Here is a 23,358-nt window from a genome sequence, read left to right on the forward strand (position 1 = left end):
ACATGGGCTAGAGGAGTCTTGAAACATGAAAGAGGATTGTTTGGACATGTTAAGGTTAAACTGCAATTGAATTTTTTGGTCATCGAAAGAAAATGAGAAAGACCAAAGAGCCCGTCATCTCTTCTCAACAGTCGCAGAGAACTGTATCCAAAATGAAGCTTGCACCACCAGAATCCTCAGGTACCGATATGTTGCCCTTTAAATCTTCTAATCAATACTTTCCAATAGCAATGGGCCATGCAAGGCCATAGCACAGCACTTGAGGGAACTGTCATATCTCACTGGTTAAGCAAATGTTCAAGAGAACATTGGATTCCAGGTCAGTCTGTCAGCAACACAATAACATTTGCAAAAAAGTGTCATATTAACAGAAGCGCCTGGCCATTGGACAGAAATAAATCCATCATTTGATGCCATCTCACACATCACCAATGAAAATATCAAAGAGAATTGCTGACAGTGTACAACCTTGGCTCACTCCTTCTACAAGTGAGATAGCTTCAGAAAGTTTCTTATGCACCTCCACAAAGATCTTGGAGTTGCAGCACACATCTAAAATAGAATCCAAGATTTGGTCTTGTACTCCCACAGCTCCCAGCTTCTTTGTAACACCCATGTGAGGCACCGAGAACTTGCTTTTATAAAGCACCTTTCACATTCAAGGGATATCCAAAAGTACTTCACAGCCAATTAAGTTTTTCTTTTAAGTGTTGTCACTGCTGTAAAAGCAGGCAAACCAGGTTGAAAACCCTAGGGAAATTGATTAAAACAATGCAACTAGGATTTCCCCAAGTCTTACAATATCCTGCAATCTCATATAAAGCCACAAGCTATCCTATACATTATGAAAGAAAAATCCAGCCTGTTCCTTTCTGCTTTCGCAGCAGATCTTCAGAAGATGTGACATGCACCGAAACAACCCAAAATAACATCTTGAGAACCACTAATATCGACGAGATTTCTCAGTACCTTTCAAGCTTATTATGATTCCCATTTTTGTGGGCAGAAACAATAACCATGTTCCAAGCACCATGCGTGTCTCAAACAGATTCCACATTCACTATCCTCAGAAGTGAAGCTCCAAGACTAGTTGGTGATTTCTGACATTGTATTTCAAGACAGTTGCAATTCCCTTCACTTGCCTAAAGCAACTTTAGGAATTTGGCATGAATAAAACTTACATCTGCTGCCCTACCAATGGCTGGGCAACAAAAGGTGGAGTCCATTTCTTTCCACTGAACTGGCTCCTATCTGTACACTTCTATTTATTGGCTTTTCCAAACTCCATGCAGATGAGTCCCTCCTACAGACAGATGCCACTGCAGTATAGTGCTCTCTCCAGACACTGAGAATATCCCCATGGCTTTGTGGTAGAGCGCCATACTTGTTAGTCATTCGTTCCAGCCCAGAAGTAACATTTTTGACTGAGTGATGACAGATCTTAGCCAGAGGAGAAACAAAGGATCAACTTTATGTTGAATAGTACATCCGTGAAGATAATTTCACTGTGCCCAGTCATCATACAGGGAGTGGGAGTGAGTCCATACAACTTGAGTGCCCAAGTCACAAATTATTCTTTACTTAAAGAGAGGTGGGGAGTCTCAGTCCTAACTATATTTCCACCTATAAAGGTATTAGCAACCTTTAAAATGCAAGCACTGAGATATTTATAATGGTGTGGAAAATTATTTTATGGTTTCAGCCCAATTACACAATAAACATAATATAATGTTAGTAAAATAAGTTGCAAAATAGGAGATACAATTCAACTGGGATAAGAATTGTGTTATTTACTAAAGCATTGAAAACTTCTACCTTGTTTTAAAAAATGTTCTCACCTTCACCGGTTGGCTCTTGCACTGATAGGACTAATGCAGCTTCTAAGTTTCTTTGATAAAGCTTTTCATCAAGTGGCAATCTGTGGTATGAAGTAATCTGACAAGTGAGCTAAAATTATTAAAATTCCAATGCAAACAGCATTAACAGCCCAAATATAAACATTTGACAACACAAAGAAAAACAATCTCTCCAAATATTCACAAGTTAAATAATGACAAAGATTATTGATATTTCTCATGAATATTTTTAGTTGCTTCAGGTTTTTTTTGCCAACAACATTCTCCACAGAATTGAGCTCAGGGAATAAAGTAAAATTGCAGATAATAACACACCAAAATGATATAAGCATTCCCGAGAACTGCCCACTCAATGAAAAGGAAACCTTACACGTCAATGAAATTGTATCTCTGAGGAAGGACAAGCTGATGTCACCAACTGGGTGTGCCGATAAAGACTCGAACTAATCAGCAAGGACTAATCTTCCACTCAGTGGCAGCACATATATTAGAGATTTTGTCGCCTGACCACATTGCTACTGATCGGAATAATCATAAAAAGCGTCCTGTGGCAATCCAGATTTCCAAGAAGCTCCAACATAATAAATCTGCCCACGCATTAGCTCTCTTGGATTCATTGCAATCCTTAAAAAAATGAGCATTATCTTAGCACAAAGAGGGAAAAAAATCTAGATTACCAGCCATTTGTTGTTCTGTGTAATGAGTTTAAAGCAATTTAAACTCAGCATTTGTTTTGTTCATAAGTTTATAGAATAATCAAACTACTTCATTGCATTACTACCCTGTAACTCACTACTAGCCACCTGTACCCATCAATTTGAATCAGCAATATAATGTACTTTATTGGTAAAGCTGTTGACAAAACAATTTAATCTTGGAACAAAAGCAGCAACAGAATCACGTAGGAGCATGCTCCCCTTAAAGGCAATCAAACGGACTTCAAATTTTCCTTTAATGCTTCCCTTTAGGTCAGTTTGAGTTAGTGCAGGATTCGGATGTGTAACTTCAATTCCACAAAACGAGTTCCAAATCTCAGCCATGAGGAAAAATCATCCAGAACAAGAGTAATTTTTGATAAATAGAACTAAAATATACAAGTTAACAAATATTACTTTTAAGAAAGAAAAAACTTGTTTTTTCACAATATGTGGAATAGCCTGCAAAATTGTAAACAAGATCAGTAATGCTGTGAATTTATTGCAAGATACGAAGGGGAAGAAAATCGAACAGGAAGGACAAATGCTGCCTGAAAGAGGAATACAGGCTGTGCAGATATCCCAACTATGAGCAGTGCTCAATGATATTCTCTTATGTTACAAATCAACATCACCTTTCCTTAGGTGGTTCCTTTTTGGCTTTTGCATTTGGATGGCCAGAATTAATATTTTTTTCCTTTTTATGCTTCTGATCCTTATTCGTTAGACGGGACTTTTTACTTGGAGGAGCGGATACACATGCAAAATCTTCATCTGCAAACAAAATGGATAAACACTGAAGAATATTCATTGTTCCAGTGTACATGCAATTATTCACTTGAGAAAAATCACCATTGTTCTAGAGGACAAAGAACAAAGAAAATTACAGCACAGGAACAGGCCCTTCGGCCCTCCAAGCCTGCGCCGATCCAGATCCTCTATCTAAACATGACGCCTATTTTCTAAGGGTCTGTATCTCTTTACTTCCTGCCCATTCATGTATCTGTCTAGATACATCTTAAAAGACGCTATTGTGCCCGCGTCTACCACCTCCGCTGGCAACGCGTCCCAGGCACCCACCACCCTCTGCGTAAAGAACTTTCCACGCATATCCCCCCTAAACTTTTCCCCTTTCACTTTGAACTCGTGACCCCTAGTAATTGAATCCCCCACTCTGGGAAAAAGCTTCTTGCTATCCAACCTGTCTATACCTCTCATGATTTTGTACACCTCAACCTGGTCCCCCCTCAACCTCAGTCTTTCTAATGAAAATAATCCTAATCTACTCAACCTCTCTTCATAGCTGGCGCCCTCCATACCAGGCAACATCCTGGTGAACCTCCTCTGCACCCTCTCCAAAGCATCCACATCCTTTTGGTAATGTGGCGACCAGAACTGCACGCAGTATTCCAAATGTGGCCGAACCAAAGTCCTATACAACTGTAACATGACCTGCCAACTCTTGTACTCAATACCCCGTCCGATGAAGGAAAGCATGCCGTATGCCTTCTTGACCACTCTATTGACCTGCGTTGCCACCTTCAGGGAACAATGGACCTGAACACCCAAATCTCTCTGTACAACAATTTTTCCCAGGACCTTTCCATTTACTGTATAGTTCACTCTTGAATTGGATCTTCCAAAATGCATCACCTCGCATTTGCCCTGATTGAACTCCATCTGCCATTTCTCTGCCCAACTCTCCAGTCTATCTATATTCTGCTGTATTCTCTGACAGTCCCCTTCACTATCTGCTACTCCACCAATCTTAGTGTCGTCTGCAAACTTGCTAATCAGACCACCTATACTTTCCTCCAAATCATTTATGTATATCACAAACAACAGTGGTCCCAGCACGGATCCCTGTGGAACACCACTGGTCACACGTCTCCATTTTGAGAAACTCCCTTCCACTGCTACTCTCTGTCTCCTGTTGCCCAGCCAGTTCTTTATCCATCTAGCTTGTACACCTTGAACCCCATGCGCCTTCACTTTCTCCATCAGCCTACCATGAGGAACCTTATCAAACGCCTTACTGAAGTCCATGTATATGACATCTACAGCCCTTCCCTCATCAATCAACTTTGTCACTTCCTCAAAGAATTCTATTAAGTTGGTAAGACATGACCTTCCCTGCACAAAACCATGTTGCCTATCACTGATAAGCCCATTTTCTTCCAAATGGGAATAGATCCTATCCCTCAGTAATTTCTCCAGCAGCTTCCCTACCACTGACGTCAGGCTCACCGGTCTATAATTACCTGGATTATCCCTGCTACCCTTCTTAAACAAGGGGACAACATTAGCAATTCTCCAGTCCTCCGGGACCTCACCCATGTTTAAGGATGCTGCAAAGATATCTGTTAAGGCCCCAGCTATTTCCTCTCTCGCTTCCCACAGTAACCTGGGATAGATCCCATCCGGACTTGGGGACTTGTCTACCTTAATGCCTTTTAGAATACCCAACACTTCCTCCCTCCTTATGCTGTCTTGACCTAGAGTAATCAAACATCTGTTCCTAACCTCAACATCCTTCATGTCCCTCTCCTCGGTGAATACCGATGCAAAGTACTCGTTTAGAATCTCACCCATTTTCTCTGACTCCACGCATAACTTTCCTCCTTTGTCCTTGAGTGGGCCAATCCTTTCTCTAGTTACCCTCTTGCTCCTTATATATGAATAAAAGGCTTTGGGATTTTCCTTAACCCTGTTTGCTAAAGATATTTCATGACCCCTTTTAGCCCTCTTAATTCCTCGTTTCAGATTGGTCCTACATTCCCGATATTCTTTCAAAGCTTCGTCTTTAGAGCTTACAGGTTAATGGATTATTTCACATTCAACATTAATTGTAGTTAAGGAGAAACTTGTGAAACCAGGAAATATTATTCTAAGCTAAAGAAACTATGATCTGAGGTTAATATAACAACGTGCTTAACCAAATGCCACTTAACTAAGAAAAGATAATTCAGTACAACTAAATAAATGGAATTGAAATGCATCAATTCCTAATTCTAAAGGGAGTTGATTTGGGGTTTAGGTAGGAAACATGGAACAATGGATAGATTCAAACTTCAAAGATGATTGGAGAAATGACTGGGCTGACAGGACTTTATTTCATAACGTAATATACATATTTTGGTTCTTTATATATGCTTCAGAATGAGAGCTGTGTGTTCTGGAACAGGGAAGATTTATGGGTGAGGGTTGTAATACAAATATACAAATTTATACAAGAATTTGAGATGGTTGGCAAAAATCTATTTCTATTGGTCAGTAGATCAATAAAATTAGGTTTAAACTCAGGATTAGTACTTGAAGCATAAAGGATGCGGTTGGAAGGATTTTTTTCATGCTTAGGATATGGAATACTTTACCATGTAACTATTCATGCTAATTCAATCACATTTAAATTGGAATTAAATAGGTGAAAAAGGCCACAGGCAACAGCATGAAAATGAGATTACAGTTGGCAGCTCCAGTGTGGGAGTAAGAACTGGCACATGTGACTGAATGGCTTTGTTATGCACCAACATTTCGAGATTTCACAGAAAGCTAATATACACTTTTTAAACTATTACTCAAAACTCACCATCATCAAAGTTTCCGCACTGTGAATAATCTACAACTTTCTTGGTCCTAATGATAGAAAAGAAAGATCTTTTACATTTCACAACCTTAAAGTAGAGAACTTCAGAAAAAAATCCCACCTGATATATCTTTTTGAAGACCATTTTAAAATTAGACATACTTAATTGAAAGGAGTAAAATTTTGAAAATCCAAAAAATACAAGCTAACTCAAAGACAACAATGCATAAGACTAAGTTTAAAATTAAGTTTGCAATTTATTTGGATTCATTTATTTGAGAGTTAAATGCAATACTCTTAGCAGAGGCGAGATGAGTTTCTTTGTTACACAGCAAATTATGATGATCTGGAAAGTACTGCCTGGAAGCAGATTTAATAGTAACTTTCAAAAGGGAATTAGATAACTACTTGAAAGGGAAAAATTTGCAGGGCTACAGGGAATGAGCGGGTTCATACAAACATACAAATTAGGAGCAGGAGTAGGCCACTTGGCCCCTTGAGCCTGCTCCGCCATTCAATAAGATCATGGCTGATCTGACAGTAACCTCGATTCCACATTCCCCCTGCCCCCGAAAACCTTTCACCCCCTTATCAAGAATCTATATACATCTGCCTTAAAAATATTTAAAAACTCTGCTTCCACTGCCTTTTGAGGAAGAGAGTGGAAGGAGAGAGCCAACTGTGTAACAGCCCGGACAACCAACTTTACCTGCAGTGCCTGTGGAAGAGTCTGTCACTCTAGAATTGGTCTTTATAGCCACTCGAGGCGCTGCTCTACAAACCACTGACCACCTCTAGGTGCTTACCCATTGTCTCTCGAGACAAGGAGGCCAAAAAGGAAAGGACCCCTAGTTCTAGATTCTCTCACAAGGGGAAACATCCTTTTCACATCCACCCTGTCTAGACTCCTCAGGATCTTATATCTTATTCAATCAAGTCACCTTGTACTCTCCTAAACTCCAGCGGATATATGCCTAGCCTGTCCAGCCTTTCCTCATAAGACAAACCACCCATTCCAGGTCTCATTCTCTCTCTTTGGCCTCCTTGTCTCGAGAGACAATGGGCAAGTACCTGGAGGTGGTCAGTGGTTTGTGCAGCAGCGCCTGGAGTGGCTATAAAGGCCAATTCTAGAGTGACAGACTCTTCCACAGGTGCTGCAGAAAAAATTGTTTGTCGGGGCTGTTACACAGTTGGCTCTCCCCTTGCGCTTCTGTCTTTTTTCCTGCCAACTGCTAAGTCTCTTCGACTCGCCACACTTTAGCCCCGCCTTTATGGCTGCCTGCCAGCTCTGGCGATCGCTGGCAACTGACTCCCACGACTTGTGATCAATGTCACAGGACTTCATGTCGCGTTTGCAGATGTCTTTAAAGCGGAGACATGGACGGCTGGTGGGTCTGATACCAGTGGCGAGCTCGCTGTACAATGTGTCTTTGGGGATCCATCTTCCATGCGGCTCACATGGCCAAGCCATCTCAAGCGCCGCTGACTCAGTAGTGTGTATAAGCTGGGGATGTTGGCCGCCTCGAGGACATCTGTGTTGGAGATACAGTCCTGCCACCTGATGCCAAGGATTCTCCGGCAGCAGCGAAGATGGAATGAATTGAGACGTCGCTCTTGGCTGACATATGTTGTCCAGGCCTCGCTGCCATAGAGCAAGGTACTGAGGACACAGGCTTGATACACTCGGACTTTTGTGTTCATGGAATGGAATGGAACACAAAAGTCCATTCCAGGTATTCATCTAGTAAACCTTCTCTGGACTGCTTCCAACACATTTACATCCTTCCTGAAATAAGGAGACCAATACTGTGAACAGTACTCTAGATGTGGTCTCACCAATGCCCAGTATAAATAAAGCATAACCTCCCTACTTTTGTATTCAATTCCCCTTGCAATAAACGACAACATTTTATTAGCTTTCCTAATTACTTCCTGAACCTACATACTAACCTTTTGCAATTCATGTATGACACCCAGATCCCTCTACAACTCAGAGCTCTGCAATCTGGCACAGGCATAATGGCTGGAATGGCTTCCTTCGGTGCTATAAGATTCTATGATTTGTCATTTTGGAATTCATAATATACCAGTGCTAACAACAATAAAATAATCTGATATCTCATTTCAAGATTTCTGAAAAACCCTGTCTTTTGATACTTGATTAGAAACTTGAATTTTGTTGATCAAGTGATAATCAGATTGCTTTTGCCATGATAATAACCTAAACCACATCTTCAATCAGAAGACCATCAATTTAATTTTAAAGAAGTTAACTACATATAAATTTACAAAAAGTATGATTGGTGCAGTACAGAAATATCAAATAAACAACATATATTCTATATTATCTAGATGACCCTAGTGAGATCCTATCACTCAGCTTCAGTTTAGGATATTTTTGATATATTTGTGATATTTTGGGTCTCTACAACCAACCTTCTTAACCTAGATTATATCAGATCTTGTAGTTTAAAACTTTCCAGTATTCACATATTGGAAAAAACCTCCACAACTGCTAAACCCCACACCAGACTCATTTCTCGCTCATCCTGGCACTACCACTACCACACTCTGTAGCCCTCCTCCCACCATTGCCTAACCCTGTAACTCCTCTTTCACCACGAATGCCTCCTAACATACCACTCCTCCACTACTTGCATACCCATATCTTCCCCATTTCCTCTACATCTATAAACCCTTTTGCCCAAATTCTCTCACTCTGATACCCTTCCAATACTGTCTCCTCCAGTGCTTATGATTAAAAAAAAACTTTCCTTCATACCCCTTCCCTCACCACTTTCCTTCAACATCACCCTCTCCTTATCCCACCAATCACTTTTGTTCTCACCACCAAACTATCTGCAACCTTAACATTTTTCCTCCTTTGCCAGCCAAACCTTTGCTGCACCCCATCATTCAAACTGCTGCCATCACCAACCTCTTTTCCATTCATCACCAACCTCTGCTTTCCCTTTTTCCCTCCCTTTTCCAATTACATTTCATACCTTTCCACCACTGAAGCCAGATACCCCAACTTTCCTCCTCCCCTCACCAGTCACACATACAAATTCACACTCCAAAGTCACTAAATAAACCCCAAAGTCATTAAACCCCCGCTAAGAACAAATTTTCCATATAAAAATACTTTGCCACAGCTCCCTGCTTCATGATACATCCACTGCCAGTCTCCAAAATAATTAGAACCTTTCCCCAGCATACAAATGGATACTCACAAGCATAAAAGTCCATATTTTTATTATATCTATATACAAAATATTCATACATATTACATTGATTACAAAATTAAAAACAATACTATACATAAAAATATATGGATGACAAGAGAGTGAAAGAATTTAAATTTAACCCATTGTTTACATATTGCACATTGAAAGCTTTGGCTTCTCATGAATGGTGTTCAAAGCCTCAACTGTACTTCCTTGTTTACCAATCCTTTTATTAAAAACTCTCTTGTGGCATGCAGCCAAACCCCAAATGTCTTTTTTTCTCTGCAAACTCCCGGCTTCCCCATTTCTTCTACATGTTTTTGGGATTACAACTTGCCAAATAACTGGGTATGTAAACAGGCAAGGTATCACTTGTCACCAATTGTAGGCCTCAGGCCTCTCTAAAACCGACAATCTTCCACTGTTATAAAACAGAGAAAAACAAAACCTTCTGCAGAATTCAAGGGAAGAAACACTTTAAAGCTCATCCATAGGACAGAAAAGGGGAAGCTCCCATGCTCATAGGAATGTAGGAAGAGGAGTAAGTCTTTCAGCCCCTCGAGTCTATTTCGCCATTCAATTAGATCATGGCTAATCTGTACTCAGCTCCAATGCATGCAGTCTTGAATCAGTAATGATTGAAATCTGAAATGTCACAAACTATGGAAGAGCATTGCACCAGTGTAAGATGAAAATTGCATTTTTCTTCCTTGGAGCAGGAATGCTACTTACGGAAATAAAATAGAAAGTATGCTTGTACAGAAGACAACGTTTGAGAAGATGTGGCTGATAGTCATTAGTATCAATGAAACAGAAACTGTTTCGAGACATTCCAAGAAATATCATGCATAACTCTAGAAAGGAAGGAGGAGAGGTGACTTAATAGAGACATATAAGATAATCAGAGGGTTAGATAGGGTGGATAGTGAGAGTCTTTTTCCTCGGATGGTGATGGCAAACAAGAGGGGACATAGCTTTAAGTTGAGGGGAGATAGATATAGGACAGATGTTAGAGGTAGTTTCTTTACTAGAGAGTAGTAGGGGCGTGGAACGCCCTGCCTGCAACAGTAGTAGACTCGCCAACTTTAAGGGCATTTAAGTGGTCATTGGATAGACATATGGATGAAAATGGAATAGTGTAGGTCAGATGGTTTCACAGGTCGGCGCAACATCGAGGGCCGAAGGGCCTGTACTGCGCTGTAATGTTCTAATTCTAAAAAAAAAAGCTAAATTAAAAACAAAAAATAAAATATATTTGTTTAAAACCAACTGATAACCTAATGTACTCTGTCCACTAGGTGGCACAGCAAAACAGGATCTAGTAACACACACATTTCCTCTACGACAGAGTCCTACTCTAGCTTTGTGGACTGGGGCATCAATCGAAGTCCATTCAGAGACTGAAATGTTGCCGTTTAAAAGATAGTCAAATGCCACTCTAACTCCACTCTAACTTCCCCCTGCCCTGCAGTACCTTCCCTCTCTGATCTGTAATGTAGTAGTCATCCCTCGTCCTATTCCAATTATTCCCTGCCCCATAATCCTGCTTAACGTGAAGAGTACACTTGGTTTTGCATTCCCATTGGCAACATCACAGGGTATCAACTAACATAGATTATGTATATTGGGCACAGGGAGCACAGTATCAAAATTTGCTGAAAACACAAAAGTTGAGGGCATAGCAAACAGCAAGGGAGACTGTAAGAGACTTCAGGAGGTAAAAAGTTAGCAGAATGGGCAGACAAGTGAAAGATGCAATTCAATGCGGAAATGTGTGAAATAAAGAATTCTGAATGGATAAACAAGCAACAGGAAAATGCTGAAGGGTGCAGAGAACACAGACACCTAGGGATACAACACATAATTACATAAAAGTGAGTCCAGGTAGATTAAGTGTTACGACCGCGATGGGAGCAATGCACTGTCAATTTAGCCCCAGCACACCACAGGTTGCAGCATATTATTAAGCTTTCACACCCAATCGGAAAACAGCCAAATTAAACACTCTAGTAACCCAGAATGAAACAGACCAAACCAGGCATCTTTAGACAACAAATTAACTATTTATTAAAAAATCTAAATATTAAACACTATTAAGATAAACCTATGTCTTATAACTTCTTATTTTAACCTAACTCCCGCATTCACACTCATACACTCAAAAACTAACAGATAACCGGGTTTAAAAGTGGAGTTTTAAAAAATTAGCTGTCTCCTAAGAATAAATAAAATAAGTAAATTTTTGTAGGTTACGTTCCTGATGGATGAGGTCTTCTAATGTGAAAAATAACCTAAGGTCACTCCAAATCTCTGTGAAGACTTCATGAAAATAGTCCTTCAGAAGACAGGCATTCAACTCTTCAGCTGCAGCAAGCATTCTTTGAATGATGAGCACAACAATACAAGCGGTTTCTTGAAAAAGGCTTTTCTTCTTTACTTAGGGAATTAGCTTGACTTGTAGCTCCTTGCAGAATTTTTGCTGAGAGAGAATAAACAGCTCCTTTCTCTGCAATTCGTCTCTCTAAACTACCTGGTTTCAGCCAGTTCCACATATAGTCAAGTGGAAACATTACCATGCAACCTCTCTCTCTCCTGCTGTTGCCCAAGGTAACAAAAATGCAGCTGTGGCACATTGTGTCTCCAGAACCTTCTCTCCCTTAAAAGTGCGCTGTTTTTAACAGTCTTAAGGGCACACACACTGTTTTTAATCAGAGGAGAAAAATAATTACAAGTCCGTGACATAAGCCACAAAACAGTTTTTTGGGGGGTTTAGAAACACGGACATTGAGTACAAGAGTAAACAGGTAACAATGCACTTTTAAAAAATTTGTTTCATGGGATGTGGGTGTCGCTGGCAAGGCCAGCATTTGCTGCCCATCCCTAATTGCCCTTAAGAAGGTGTAGGTGAGCTGCCTTTTTGAACCACTGCAGTCCATCTGGTGCGAGTACACCCACAGTTGTTAGGAAGGGAGTTCCAGGATTTTGACCCACTGACAGTGAAGGAACAGCAATATCGTTCCAAGTCAGGATGGTGTGTGGCTTGGAGGGGAACTTGCAGGTGGTGGTGTTCCCACACATCTGCTGCACTTGTCCTTCTAGGTGGAAGAGGTTGTGGGTTTGGAAGGTACTGTCAAAGGATGCATGGTGAGTTGCTGAAATACATCTTGTAGATGGTACATAGCGCCACCACTGTGCGTTGGTGGTGGAGCAAGTGAATGCCTAAGGTGGTAGATGGGGTGCCAATCAAGCAAGCTGCTTTGTCTTGGATGGTGTCGAGCTTCTGAGTAATGTTGAAGATGCACTCATCAAGGAAAGTAGAAAGTATTCCATCACACTCCTGAATTGTGCCTTGGAGATGGTGGACAGGTTTTGGGGAGTCAGCAGGTGGGTTACTCGCCTCAGAATTCCCAGCCTCTGACCTGCTCTTGTAGCCACAGTATTTATGAGGCTGCTTCAGTTAAGTTTCTGGTCAATGGTAACCCCCAGGATGTTGATAGTGGGGGATAGTAATGCCTTTGAATGCCAAGGACAGATGGTTAGATTCTCTCCTGTTGGAGGTTGTCATTGCCTGGTACTTGTGTGGTACGAATATTACTCGCCACTTATCAGCCCAAGCCTGAATATTGTCCAGGTCTTGCTGCACATGGACACATACTGCTTCAGTATCTGAAGAGTTACGAATGGTAATGAACATTCTATAATCATCAGCAAACGTTCCCAATTCTGACTTTGTGATGGAGGGAAGGTCATTCATAAAGCAGCTGAATATGGTTGGGCATAAAACACAAGCCTAGGAACTCCTGCGGCAATGTCCTTGGGCTGAGATGATTGGCCTCCAACAACCACAACCATTGACTTCAATTTGGCTAGGGCTCCTTAATGCCACACTCAGTCAAATGTTGCCTTAATATCAAGGGCAATCGCACCTCACCTCAAGTTCAGCTCTTTTGTTCATATTTAGACCAAGGCTATAACGAGGTCAGGAGTCAAATGGCCCTGGCAGAACCCAAACTGAGCATCAATGAGCAGCTTGTTGTGGTTTAAGTGGCACTTGATAGCATATGTCGACGACACCTTCCGTCACTTTGCTGATGATCGAGAGCAGACTGATGGGGCCGTAATTGGCTGGATTGGATTGGTTATGCTTTTTGTTGGCAGGACATACCGGGCAATTTTCCGCATTCTCGGGTAGATGCCAGTATTGTAGCTGTACTGGAACATCTTGGCTAGGTGTATGGCTAGTTTGCAGCACAAGTCTTCAGTACTACAGCCGGGATGTTGTCAGGACCCATTGCTTTGCTCCATCCAGTGTCTTTAACTGTTTCTTGATATCACGGGGAGTGAATCAAATTGGCTGAAGTCTGGCATCTATGATGCTGGGGACCTCAGGAGGAGGCCGAGATGGATCATCCACTCGGCACTTCTGGCTGAAGACCATCGCAAATACTTCAGCCTTTTCTTTTGCACTTATGTGCCGGGCTCCTCCAACCCAATGATTAGAAACATAGAAACATAAACATAGAAAATAGGAACAGGGCCACAGAATAATTAGGACACCCCAATGTGAAAAAAGATAATAAAGTCTTTGAGAGCTTACAGTGTACATTTAACACTATGATACCAGGAATGGGAAACTATAGTTACGAGGATTGACTAAAGAAAGGTATTGCCACCATTTCCATTGGGGCTGAGAAAGCCAAGAACAGAATTAAAAGGTTTTGAAAAAAAATTATGAAAGCATGGAATGCTTTATCATTGTGAATGAATAAGGAAAAGCCCACTTTATTCTTAAAATAAGTACAGATATACATTTGAAGCAGGGGAAGATACAGGATCGGGCAGAAAGCAGGAATTAGTTTTAGATTGCTCTGAAAACAGTCAGCAGGCACAATAAGCCTCTTCCTCTGCATAAACTTTTATGGTTCCCTTATAAAAGAATTTATGAAATTTCCTTCAATAACAGTTTGTAGTACAGAATTCCATATTGTAGGTACCCTTTGTATAAATAAATATTTTCCAACCGCTCATTTAATTCTTTTTCTGGTTATCTTAAATTTGTGACCTGTTATTTTACTGACCAATGGAAACACCCAGTGCTATTTACCCTACCACAGCACTTCATAGCCCTGAAGAGTTTGAGCAGATCACCTCCTAACTTTCTTGACTCTAGGGGGAAAATAGGCCCAAGTTCTCAGGTTTCTCTTCACAACCGTCACTGCTCAACCCTAGTAATGCCCCTAGTGATTCTATGGGGCACCTTATCCATTGATTTATGGCATTCATACAAGAACATGCTCACAACTGCATTCAATAATCCAACTGCAGCCTAACATACTTATCATCACTTTCCTGCTATGTATCTTATGCCTCTACATACAGAAGCCAAATGGATAAAGTAGTAAAGACAAAAGTGGAATCCTAAATGGTTCACCATTTAGAACCTGTGAATCTGCACATCTGCTCCTCTACTTGATTCAAAACCTACACATTTAAAACATATTTCCAATCTTATTCCAAAACATAGGACTTCACAGGTTTTTACATTGAACTGCATTTTCCACCTATCCGCAAACCTATCTATGTCCTTCTAGTCTTTCACAATCCACAGTACAATTTACCACACTCATCAATTTTGTGTCAATTGTTCTTGCTTGCTAATTCCAGATAATTCATCTGTATAGTAAATAAGATCAGCCCCAGCACAGAACCCTGCGTAACACCAGTTACTACATCTTTATCACAAATACTTTCATAGTAACTATTATTCAGTGCTGCAAATAACTGGCTGTCTGACTTTTTGTTGCTAACCCAGCCTGGGAATTACATACCTGTCAGCCTAACTTTGGTGGTGGACAAATGATAGGAAAAAATTTTGAAGGACAGTATAGATTGTCATTTAGAAAGGCACGGATTAATCAAAGACAGTCACCAAGGATTGGTTAAGGGAAGGCCTTGTCTGACTAACTTGATTTAATTTTTTGAGGAGGTAACAAGGAGGATCAATGAGGGTAGCACATATTTCATGTAGGCTACATGGCTTTTGACAAGGTCTCACATGGCAGACAGATCAGAAAATTAAAAACTCACGGGATCCAAGGGAAAATGGCAGCTTTATCCAAAATTGGCTCAGTTTAGGAAGCAAAGGGTAATGGTTGACAATGTTTTTGTAACTGGAAGGCTGTTTCCATTGGGGATCGGAAGGACTAAGGACTAGGTCCTTTTCTTTTTGTGGTGTATACATACATATATATGAAAAACTTAATGAGCACTTTGTATTGGTGTTTATTCAGGAAGAGGATGTTGACAAAATATTAGTCGAAGCGGAGATGGTAGAGGTTATGGATGGTGTGAAAATTGATAGGAAGAATGTACTGGAAAGGCTGGCTATGCTTAGAGTGGATAAGTCACCTGGTCGGATGGCCTGCATCCCAGGTTGCTAAACGTGAAGGGCTTGCCATCAATTCTAGTACATGTGAGTGGGATAGAGCAAAAGCAAACCCTATTGCCATAGTTCAGGACAGGTCAACTACAGAACTGATTGCAGAGTGGCAAAATGTGACACTAGCCTTATACCAGAAAGGGTTTGAGGACAGTCTTAGCAACTACAGGCTGGTCAGTTTAACAGCAGCGGTGGGTAAGACTTTAGAAATAATCAGGGGGAAAAAAACAGGCTCTTGGAGAGATTTGAATTCATTAAAGAGAGCCAGCACAGATTTGTAAAAGGCAGATAACGCTTGACTAATCTATTTGAATTTTCTTTGAAGTAACAGAGAAGGTTGATGAAGGGAAAGCAATGGATGGTGTCTATATGGATTTTAAAAAGCCTTTGATAAATTACCACACAAAAGGCTGGTTTACAATATTGAGGCTCTTGGAATAGGAGGGTCAGTGTCAGCTTGGATAAAATATTGGTTTAAGGACAGAAAACAGCGACTCGTGGTAAATGGTTGTTTTTCAGACTGGAGGATGGTAGACAGTGGGGTTCCCCAAGGTTCAGTGCTAGGACAATGGCTTTTCTTGCTATATATATATTTTTTAAAAATGACTTGGATATTGGAATACAGAGTAAAATTTCAAAATTTGCCAATGATCCCAAACTTGGAGGTGTGGCGGATAGTGAGGATGATATGAACTGCCTGCGAAAGGATGTTTAGACTAGCAGAATGGGCAGACAAGTGGCAGATGGAATTTAATAGAGAAGTGTGAGGTGATGCATTTTGGCAGAAGGGATAGGGAGAGGCAATATAGACTAAGTGGCACAGTTCTAAAGAGTGTGCAGGAACATATTGAGAGAGAGGTTAGCAAAGCATATGGGATCTTGGGCTTCAAAAGTTGAGGCATTGAATACAAAAGCAGGGAAGTTATGCTGAACCTTTATAAAGCTCTGGTGAGGCCACAACTCGAGGATTGCATTCAATTCTGGTCACCACGCTTAAGGAAGAATGTGAAGGTCATTGAGAGGGTGTAGAAAAGATTTACCAGAATGGCTCCAGGGATGAGGGATTTTAGCTACAAGCTTAGGTTGTTATCCTTGGAGCAAAGGAGTTTGAGGTTTACAAGATTATGCCAGGTTTAAATAAGGTAAATATAGAAAAGATGTTCTCATTAGCTGATAGAACAAGAACTGGGGGACACAGATTGAAGGTTTTGGACAAGAGTTGTAGGGGGAATGTGAGGAAGAATGACTGATAATGATCTGGAACTCACTACATACGAAGATGGTGGAAGCAGAGACAATGAATGATTTCAAAAGTAAACTAGATGGGCACTTAAATAAACTCGCACAGAGCGGGGGAATGGGACTGATTGCATTACTCTACAGCGAGCCGGCATGGATTTGATGAGCCAAATGGCCTCCTTCTGTGTCGTAATGACTCTATCATTCTATTCCTTGATGGATGGATTGGAGAGATGGGGACAATGGCTACAAACAACAAATTCTGGCAGATACTGAAGGGACAACCTCTCTATTAATCACGTGTAACAGAAACTTTTGCACACAGAAGTTATTACAAATGTATTGCACTATAATAAATTGGCTCTCACGCCTGCTTCCCCTCCCAATACTCCATCCCCCTCTCCCAAGTCAGTCTGTCTGTCTCTCTCTCTCTCCCTTCCCCATTTCCCAATGTTCCCCAGTCATACTTACGTCCTAACAGGCCTGGCCATCACAGCTGCTTCAGAAAAGCTGAGGTTTGGGTAGAAACCATCAAACTGCAGCAAAATAATAAACAAACCGCTCAATAGCCCGCGCACCCGCCACCCTCACAGCACGCATCAGCTCCCAGCCACACTTTCGCCATTCCGGCTAAACACACTTCTTCGAGAAAGAATTACAGAATAAACCATGAATAACTTTAGAAAAATACTCAGACATATTAAGTATAAACAGCTGAGTTAGTTATCCCGTTGTACATATTTAGATTGTAGCTCAGCGAATCCGCCATTGGAGGCTGCTTTTTTTTTGAGAAGCTGCACTGCAGCTGGTTTCCGTTGCTGGGGAAGCTGTTAGAGGGCTTCAGCTAAAGGTAATGGTCACATTTATTAAATGTCACATCTGTATAGTTACTAATTTTAATTGTACCTTTTGTTCAATATTTTAATAAGGAAAATAATATGATTGGTATCCTTCCATCTACGAAAGATGATGGACACGCAGCAAACAATCCATTTAGGTGGGGTGTCCTCTTTTGGTGCACCTTTGCTGTGTGAAGGCCAAGAATAAGGAAAATAATATAATATATAAAACAATATGGAGTGTTTTTAAAGGTCTTAATTACATGTACCACTGGAGTCTGGGTGTTTTGGTTGTTGATAACTACTGTTCAGATTTGTACCTGACGTTCTAGCTTTGTAAAGTAGTTCCTACGTCAGAGACCACTTCTACAGGAGTTGCAGCTTTCCACACTACATATATGTTATAAATAAATAAATTGACAACAGGAAGAATTGTGGAGAGTAGGGCTGCTTTAAGATTGGTATAGGTGGCTGTTCTTTCCCACACTAGAAAGAAAAACCCCTGGAAAGGATGGCATGACCCCTGAAATAATCAAGAGTGCCAAGCCTGCTATACTCCCAGCACTCAATGAACTGCTTTGCCTGTACTGGGATGAGGGAACAGTACCACAGGACATGCGCGATGCCAGTATCATCACCCTCTATAAGAACAAGGTTGACCGCGGTGACTGCAACAACTACCATAGAATCTCCCTGCTCGGCATAGTGGGGAAAGTCTCCGTTTGAGTCGTTTTAAACAGACTCCAGAAGCTGGCGGAGCGTGTATACCCTGAGGCATAGTGCGGCTTTCGAGCAGAGAGATCTACCATTGACATGCTGTTCTCCCTTTGCTAGCTACAGGAGAAATGCCATGAACAACAGATGCCCCTCTATAATAAAAGCAAAATACTGCGGATGCTGGAAATCTGAAATAAAAACAAGAAATGCTGGAATCACTCAGCAGGTCTGGCAGCATCTGTGGAAAGAGAAGCAGAGTTAACGTTTCGGGTCAGTGACCCTTCTTTCTGGCAGCATCTGTGGAAAGAGAAGCAGAGTTAACGTTTCGGGTCAGTGACCCTTCTTGGGTCACCCTTCAGATGCCCCTCTATGTTGCTTTCATAGATCTCACCAAAGCCTTTGACCTCGTCAGCAGACGTCTCTTCAGACTACTAGCAAAGATCGGATGTCCACCAAAGCTACTAAGTATCAACACCTCATTCTATGACAATATGAAAGGCACAATTCAGCATAGCGGTGCCTCATCAGACCCCTTTCCTATCCTGAGTAGCGTGAAACAGGGCTGTGTTCTCGCATCTACACTGTATGGGATCTTCTTTGTACTGCTGCTCTCACATGCGTTCAAGTCTTCACAAGAAGGAATTTTCCTCCACACAAGATCAGATGGTAAGTTGTTCAACCTTGCCCGTCTTAGAGCGAAGACCAAAATACGGAAAGTCCTCATTAGGGAACTCCTCTTTGCTGACGATGCTGCATTAACATCCCACACAGAAGAGTGTCTGCAGAGACTCATCGACAGGATTGCGGCTGCCTGCAACGAATTTAGCCTAACCATCAGCCTCAAGAAAACGAACATTATGGGACAGGACGTCAGAAATGCTCCATCCATCAATATCGGCAACCACGCTCTAGAAGTGGTTCAAGAGTTCATCTACCTAGGCTCAACTATCACCAGTAACCTGTCTCTCGATGCAGAAATCAACAAGCACACGGGAAAGGCGTCTGCTGCTATGTCCAAACTGGCCAAGAGGGAAAATGGCGCACTGACACGGAACACAAAAGTCCAAGTGTTTCAAGCCTGTGTCCTCAGTACCTTGCTCTATGGCAGTGAGGCCAGGACAACGTATGTCGGTCAAGAGCGACGTCCCAACTCATTCCATCTTCACTGCCTCAGGAGAATCCTTCGCATCAGGTGGCAGGACCGTGTCTCCAATGCAGAAGTCCTCGAGGCCGCCAACATCCCCAGCATATACACCCTACTGAGCCAGCAGCACTTCAGATGGCTTGGCCATGTGAGCCGCATGGAAGATGGCAGGGTCCCCAAGGACACATTGTACAGCGAGTTCGTCACTGGTATCAGACCCACCGACTGTCCATGTCTCTGCTTTAAAGACGTCTGCAAATGCGACATGACGTCCTGTGACATTGACCACAAGTTGTGGGAGTCAGTTGCCAGTGATCACCAGAGCTGGCGGACAGCCATAAAGGCGGGGCTAAAGAGTGGCGAGTCGAAGAGACTTAGCAGTTGGCAGGAAAAAAAGACAGAAGTGTAAGGAGAGAGCCAACTGTGTAATAGGCCCGACAACCAATTTTATCTGCAGCGCCTGTGGAAGAGTCTGTCACTCTAGAATTGGCCTTTATAGCCACTCCAGGCACTGCTCCACAAACCACTGACGACCTCTAGGTGCTTACTGATTGTCTCTCGAGACAAGGAAGCCAAAGAAGAAGATAGGTGGCTGTTCTTTCCCGCACTAGAAAGAAAGCATGTTCCCTCAGCTGTTGATTTAGTCCTTTTCCCATTGTCCATGGGTAAGCTACTACTTGTCACTCTGCAGCTTCTCTCCCATTTTCAACAACCACCAACTTATATCTATATAGTGCCTTTAATGTAATAAAACATCCCAAGGTGCTTTACAGGAGCATTATAAAACGTGTGACACTGAGCCACAAAAGGCGATATTAGGTCAGGTGACCTAAAGCTTGGTCAAAGTGGTAGGTTTTTACAGTGTCTTAAAGGAGGAAAGCAAGGTGGAGAGGTGTCTGGAGGGTATTCAAAGCTTGGGGCCTAGGTAACTGAAGGCACCACCACTAATGGTGAAGTGATTAAAATCAGGGATGCTCAAGAGTCCAGAATTAGAGGAGTGCCGACATCTCGGAGGGTTGTGGGGCTGGAGGTGATTACAGGGATATGGAGGGGTGAGGCCATGGAGGGATTTGAAAACAAGGACAAAAATGTTAAAATCAAGACACTGTTTGACTGGAAGCCGTTGTAGGTCAGCGAGCACAGGGGGATAGGGGAATAGGACTTAGTGCGAGTTAATACACAGGCAGCAGGGTTTTGGATGACTTAAGGTTTATGGCGAGTAGAATGTGGGAGACCTCCTCCCTTGTCGACAAATACCTTCTTGCTGTTTGTTTTTAATTCATTCATGGGATGTGGGTGTCGCTGGCCAGGCCAGCATTTATTGCCCGTCCCTAATTGCCCTTGAGAAGGTGGTGGTGAGCTACCTTATTGAATCACTGCAGTCCATGGGAGGTAGGTGTTAGGTAGTGCTGTTGGGAAGGGAGTTCCAGGATTTTGACCCAGCGACAGTGAAGGAACGGGGATATAGTTCCAAGTCAGGATGGTGTGACTTGGAGGGGGACTTGCATGTGGTGGTGTTCCCATGCATTTGCTGCCCTTGTCCTTCTAGTTGGTAGAGGTCTTGCTTGTCCATACTTCTGAAACTTCTTCAGCTACTTCATCAATGACCTTCCTTCCGTCATAATGTCAGAAGTGGGGATGTTCGCTGATGATTGCACAATGTTCAACACCATTCGCGACTCCTCAGGTACTGAAGCAGTCTCTGTTGAAATGCAGCAAGACCTGGACAATATCCAGGATTGAGCTGATAAGTGGCAAGTAACATTCGCACCATGCAAGTGCCAGCCAATGACAACCTCCAACAAGAAAGAATCTAACCATCTCCCCTTGACATTTAATAGCATGACCATCACTGAGTCTCCCACAATCAACATCCTAGGGGCTACCATTGACCAGAAACTGAACTGGAGTAGCCATATAAATACCATGGCTACAAGAGCAGGTCAGAGGCTAGGAATCCTGCGGCGAATAATTCACCTCCTGACTCCCCAAAGCCTGTCCACCATCTACAAGGCACAAGTCAGGAGTGTGTTGGAATACTCTCCACTTACCTGGATAGGTGCAGCTCCAACAACACTCTCAAGAAGCTCGACACCATCCAGGACAAAACAGCCCACTTGATGGGCACCCCATCCACAAGCATTCATTCCCTCCAATACCGAAGCACAGTGGCAGCAGTGTGTACCATTTACAAGATGCAATGCACCAAGGCTCCTTAGACAGCACCTTCCAAACCCGTGACCTCTACTAACTAGCAGGACAACGGCAGCAAATGCATGGGAACACCACCACCTGCAAGTTCCCCTCCAAGTCACACACCATCCTGACTTGGAACTATATCGCTGTTCCTTCACTGTCGCTGGGTCAAAATCCTGGAACTCCCTTCCTAATAGCACTGTGGGTGTACCTACCTCGCATGGACAACAGTGGTTCAAGAACGCAGCTCACCACCACCTTCTCTAGGGCAATTAGGGATGGGCAATAAATGCTGGCCTGACCACATCCCATGAATGAATTTAAAAAAACTTTCTTACTCTCTAGTACTCCGACTCATAAGCAGAACAAAAAGGCTGGTTATGAAAGAAACAGGGAAATAGGATTAGATTAAATAACTCCAGTTGAAGAGGTAGCAATAACATGCAGGCCTGTGCTGTAATTACTATACATTGAATACAGGGGTGTACGGCTCCTTGACTAAGGCACTGGAAAGCAGGGAAACTGTTGTTTTATTGATGTTCACTGTAATAGTTGTTGTCAAATAAATCATAACACGTTAAACTTCCCTATTAAACTCCGTTATTGGGAATGATTGCAAAAGTGTACTCTAACCGCTTATAAACCACTGTAATTTCACTCAGATTAAGATATTATGTAATACCTAATATAATCATATCTAAGTATCCATTAATTCGCTATCCTTGAAATAAATTAGATCTCTATTAGATACAGCTTTAATTCTGCAGTAATGGGTTAGGACTGTTATCTGTTCCTTCAATGGACCTTAAAGGTCATAGGAATATTCATTTAGTTGTAATTTTTTTCTTAAACCATCTGTTAAAAATACATTTGGTAACATAAATGGCATATCAGTTATCATTCACATAATACTTAAATCACTTTATTGTGAGTCGTATTATTGTCAATGCAATTTGTACGCTTCTCTATACACAACACCTGGATTATTTTCAACCTACTCATATTAATCTCATTTGGTCTGATCTTTGAACTACTTGCCAATGTTTTTCCATTTTCTCTCTAATTTTTCCCAGTTACGCCACAGGCAGCCTTCCAGTATGTTGGATCCCATCAGTTACAAAGAGAGACGAAGTCCGATCGTAACTTTTAGAAGCTTTATTGCAGTATGTGATTGTTACATTACAAGGATAGAAAAAGCAAAACAAAGAATATGCAAAAGAACAAAACAAAAGAACATGTGCTCACTACAGCAAGCCTTTCTTATAGTTATTCAAAACAAAACTAGTAACGCACCCCCCCCCCCCCCCCGTTTCTGAGTCGTTTGCAGACTTCTGTTATCAGTGCATGATTGGTTCATTCGTCCCAGCGTTTTATTTTTGCATTTTATTTCAGTAGTTTCACATCCCCCCTCCTTGAACTG

At 41.8% G+C, this 23,358-nt stretch overlaps 1 protein-coding gene across 1 annotated transcript; it reads right to left on the reverse strand.

Moving 5' to 3' along the window:
* Positions 1-418: 418 nt before the first annotated feature.
* Positions 419-17,665, reverse strand: LOC137366331 (RAD51-associated protein 1-like). The gene is made up of 5 exons (XM_068028228.1): positions 17,514-17,665; positions 6,141-6,187; positions 3,187-3,325; positions 1,839-1,918; positions 419-552 (listed from the first exon to the last, which is right to left on the reverse strand). Exons 1-5 carry the CDS (start codon positions 17,531-17,533, stop codon positions 419-421), a joined length of 420 nt encoding a protein of 139 aa, XP_067884329.1. The 5' UTR covers positions 17,534-17,665.
* Positions 17,666-23,358: the final 5,693 nt, after the last annotated feature.

This window comes from Heterodontus francisci, unplaced genomic scaffold, assembly GCF_036365525.1.
Source record: "Heterodontus francisci isolate sHetFra1 unplaced genomic scaffold, sHetFra1.hap1 HAP1_SCAFFOLD_2229, whole genome shotgun sequence".
Classification (NCBI taxonomy): domain Eukaryota; kingdom Metazoa; phylum Chordata; class Chondrichthyes; order Heterodontiformes; family Heterodontidae; genus Heterodontus; species Heterodontus francisci.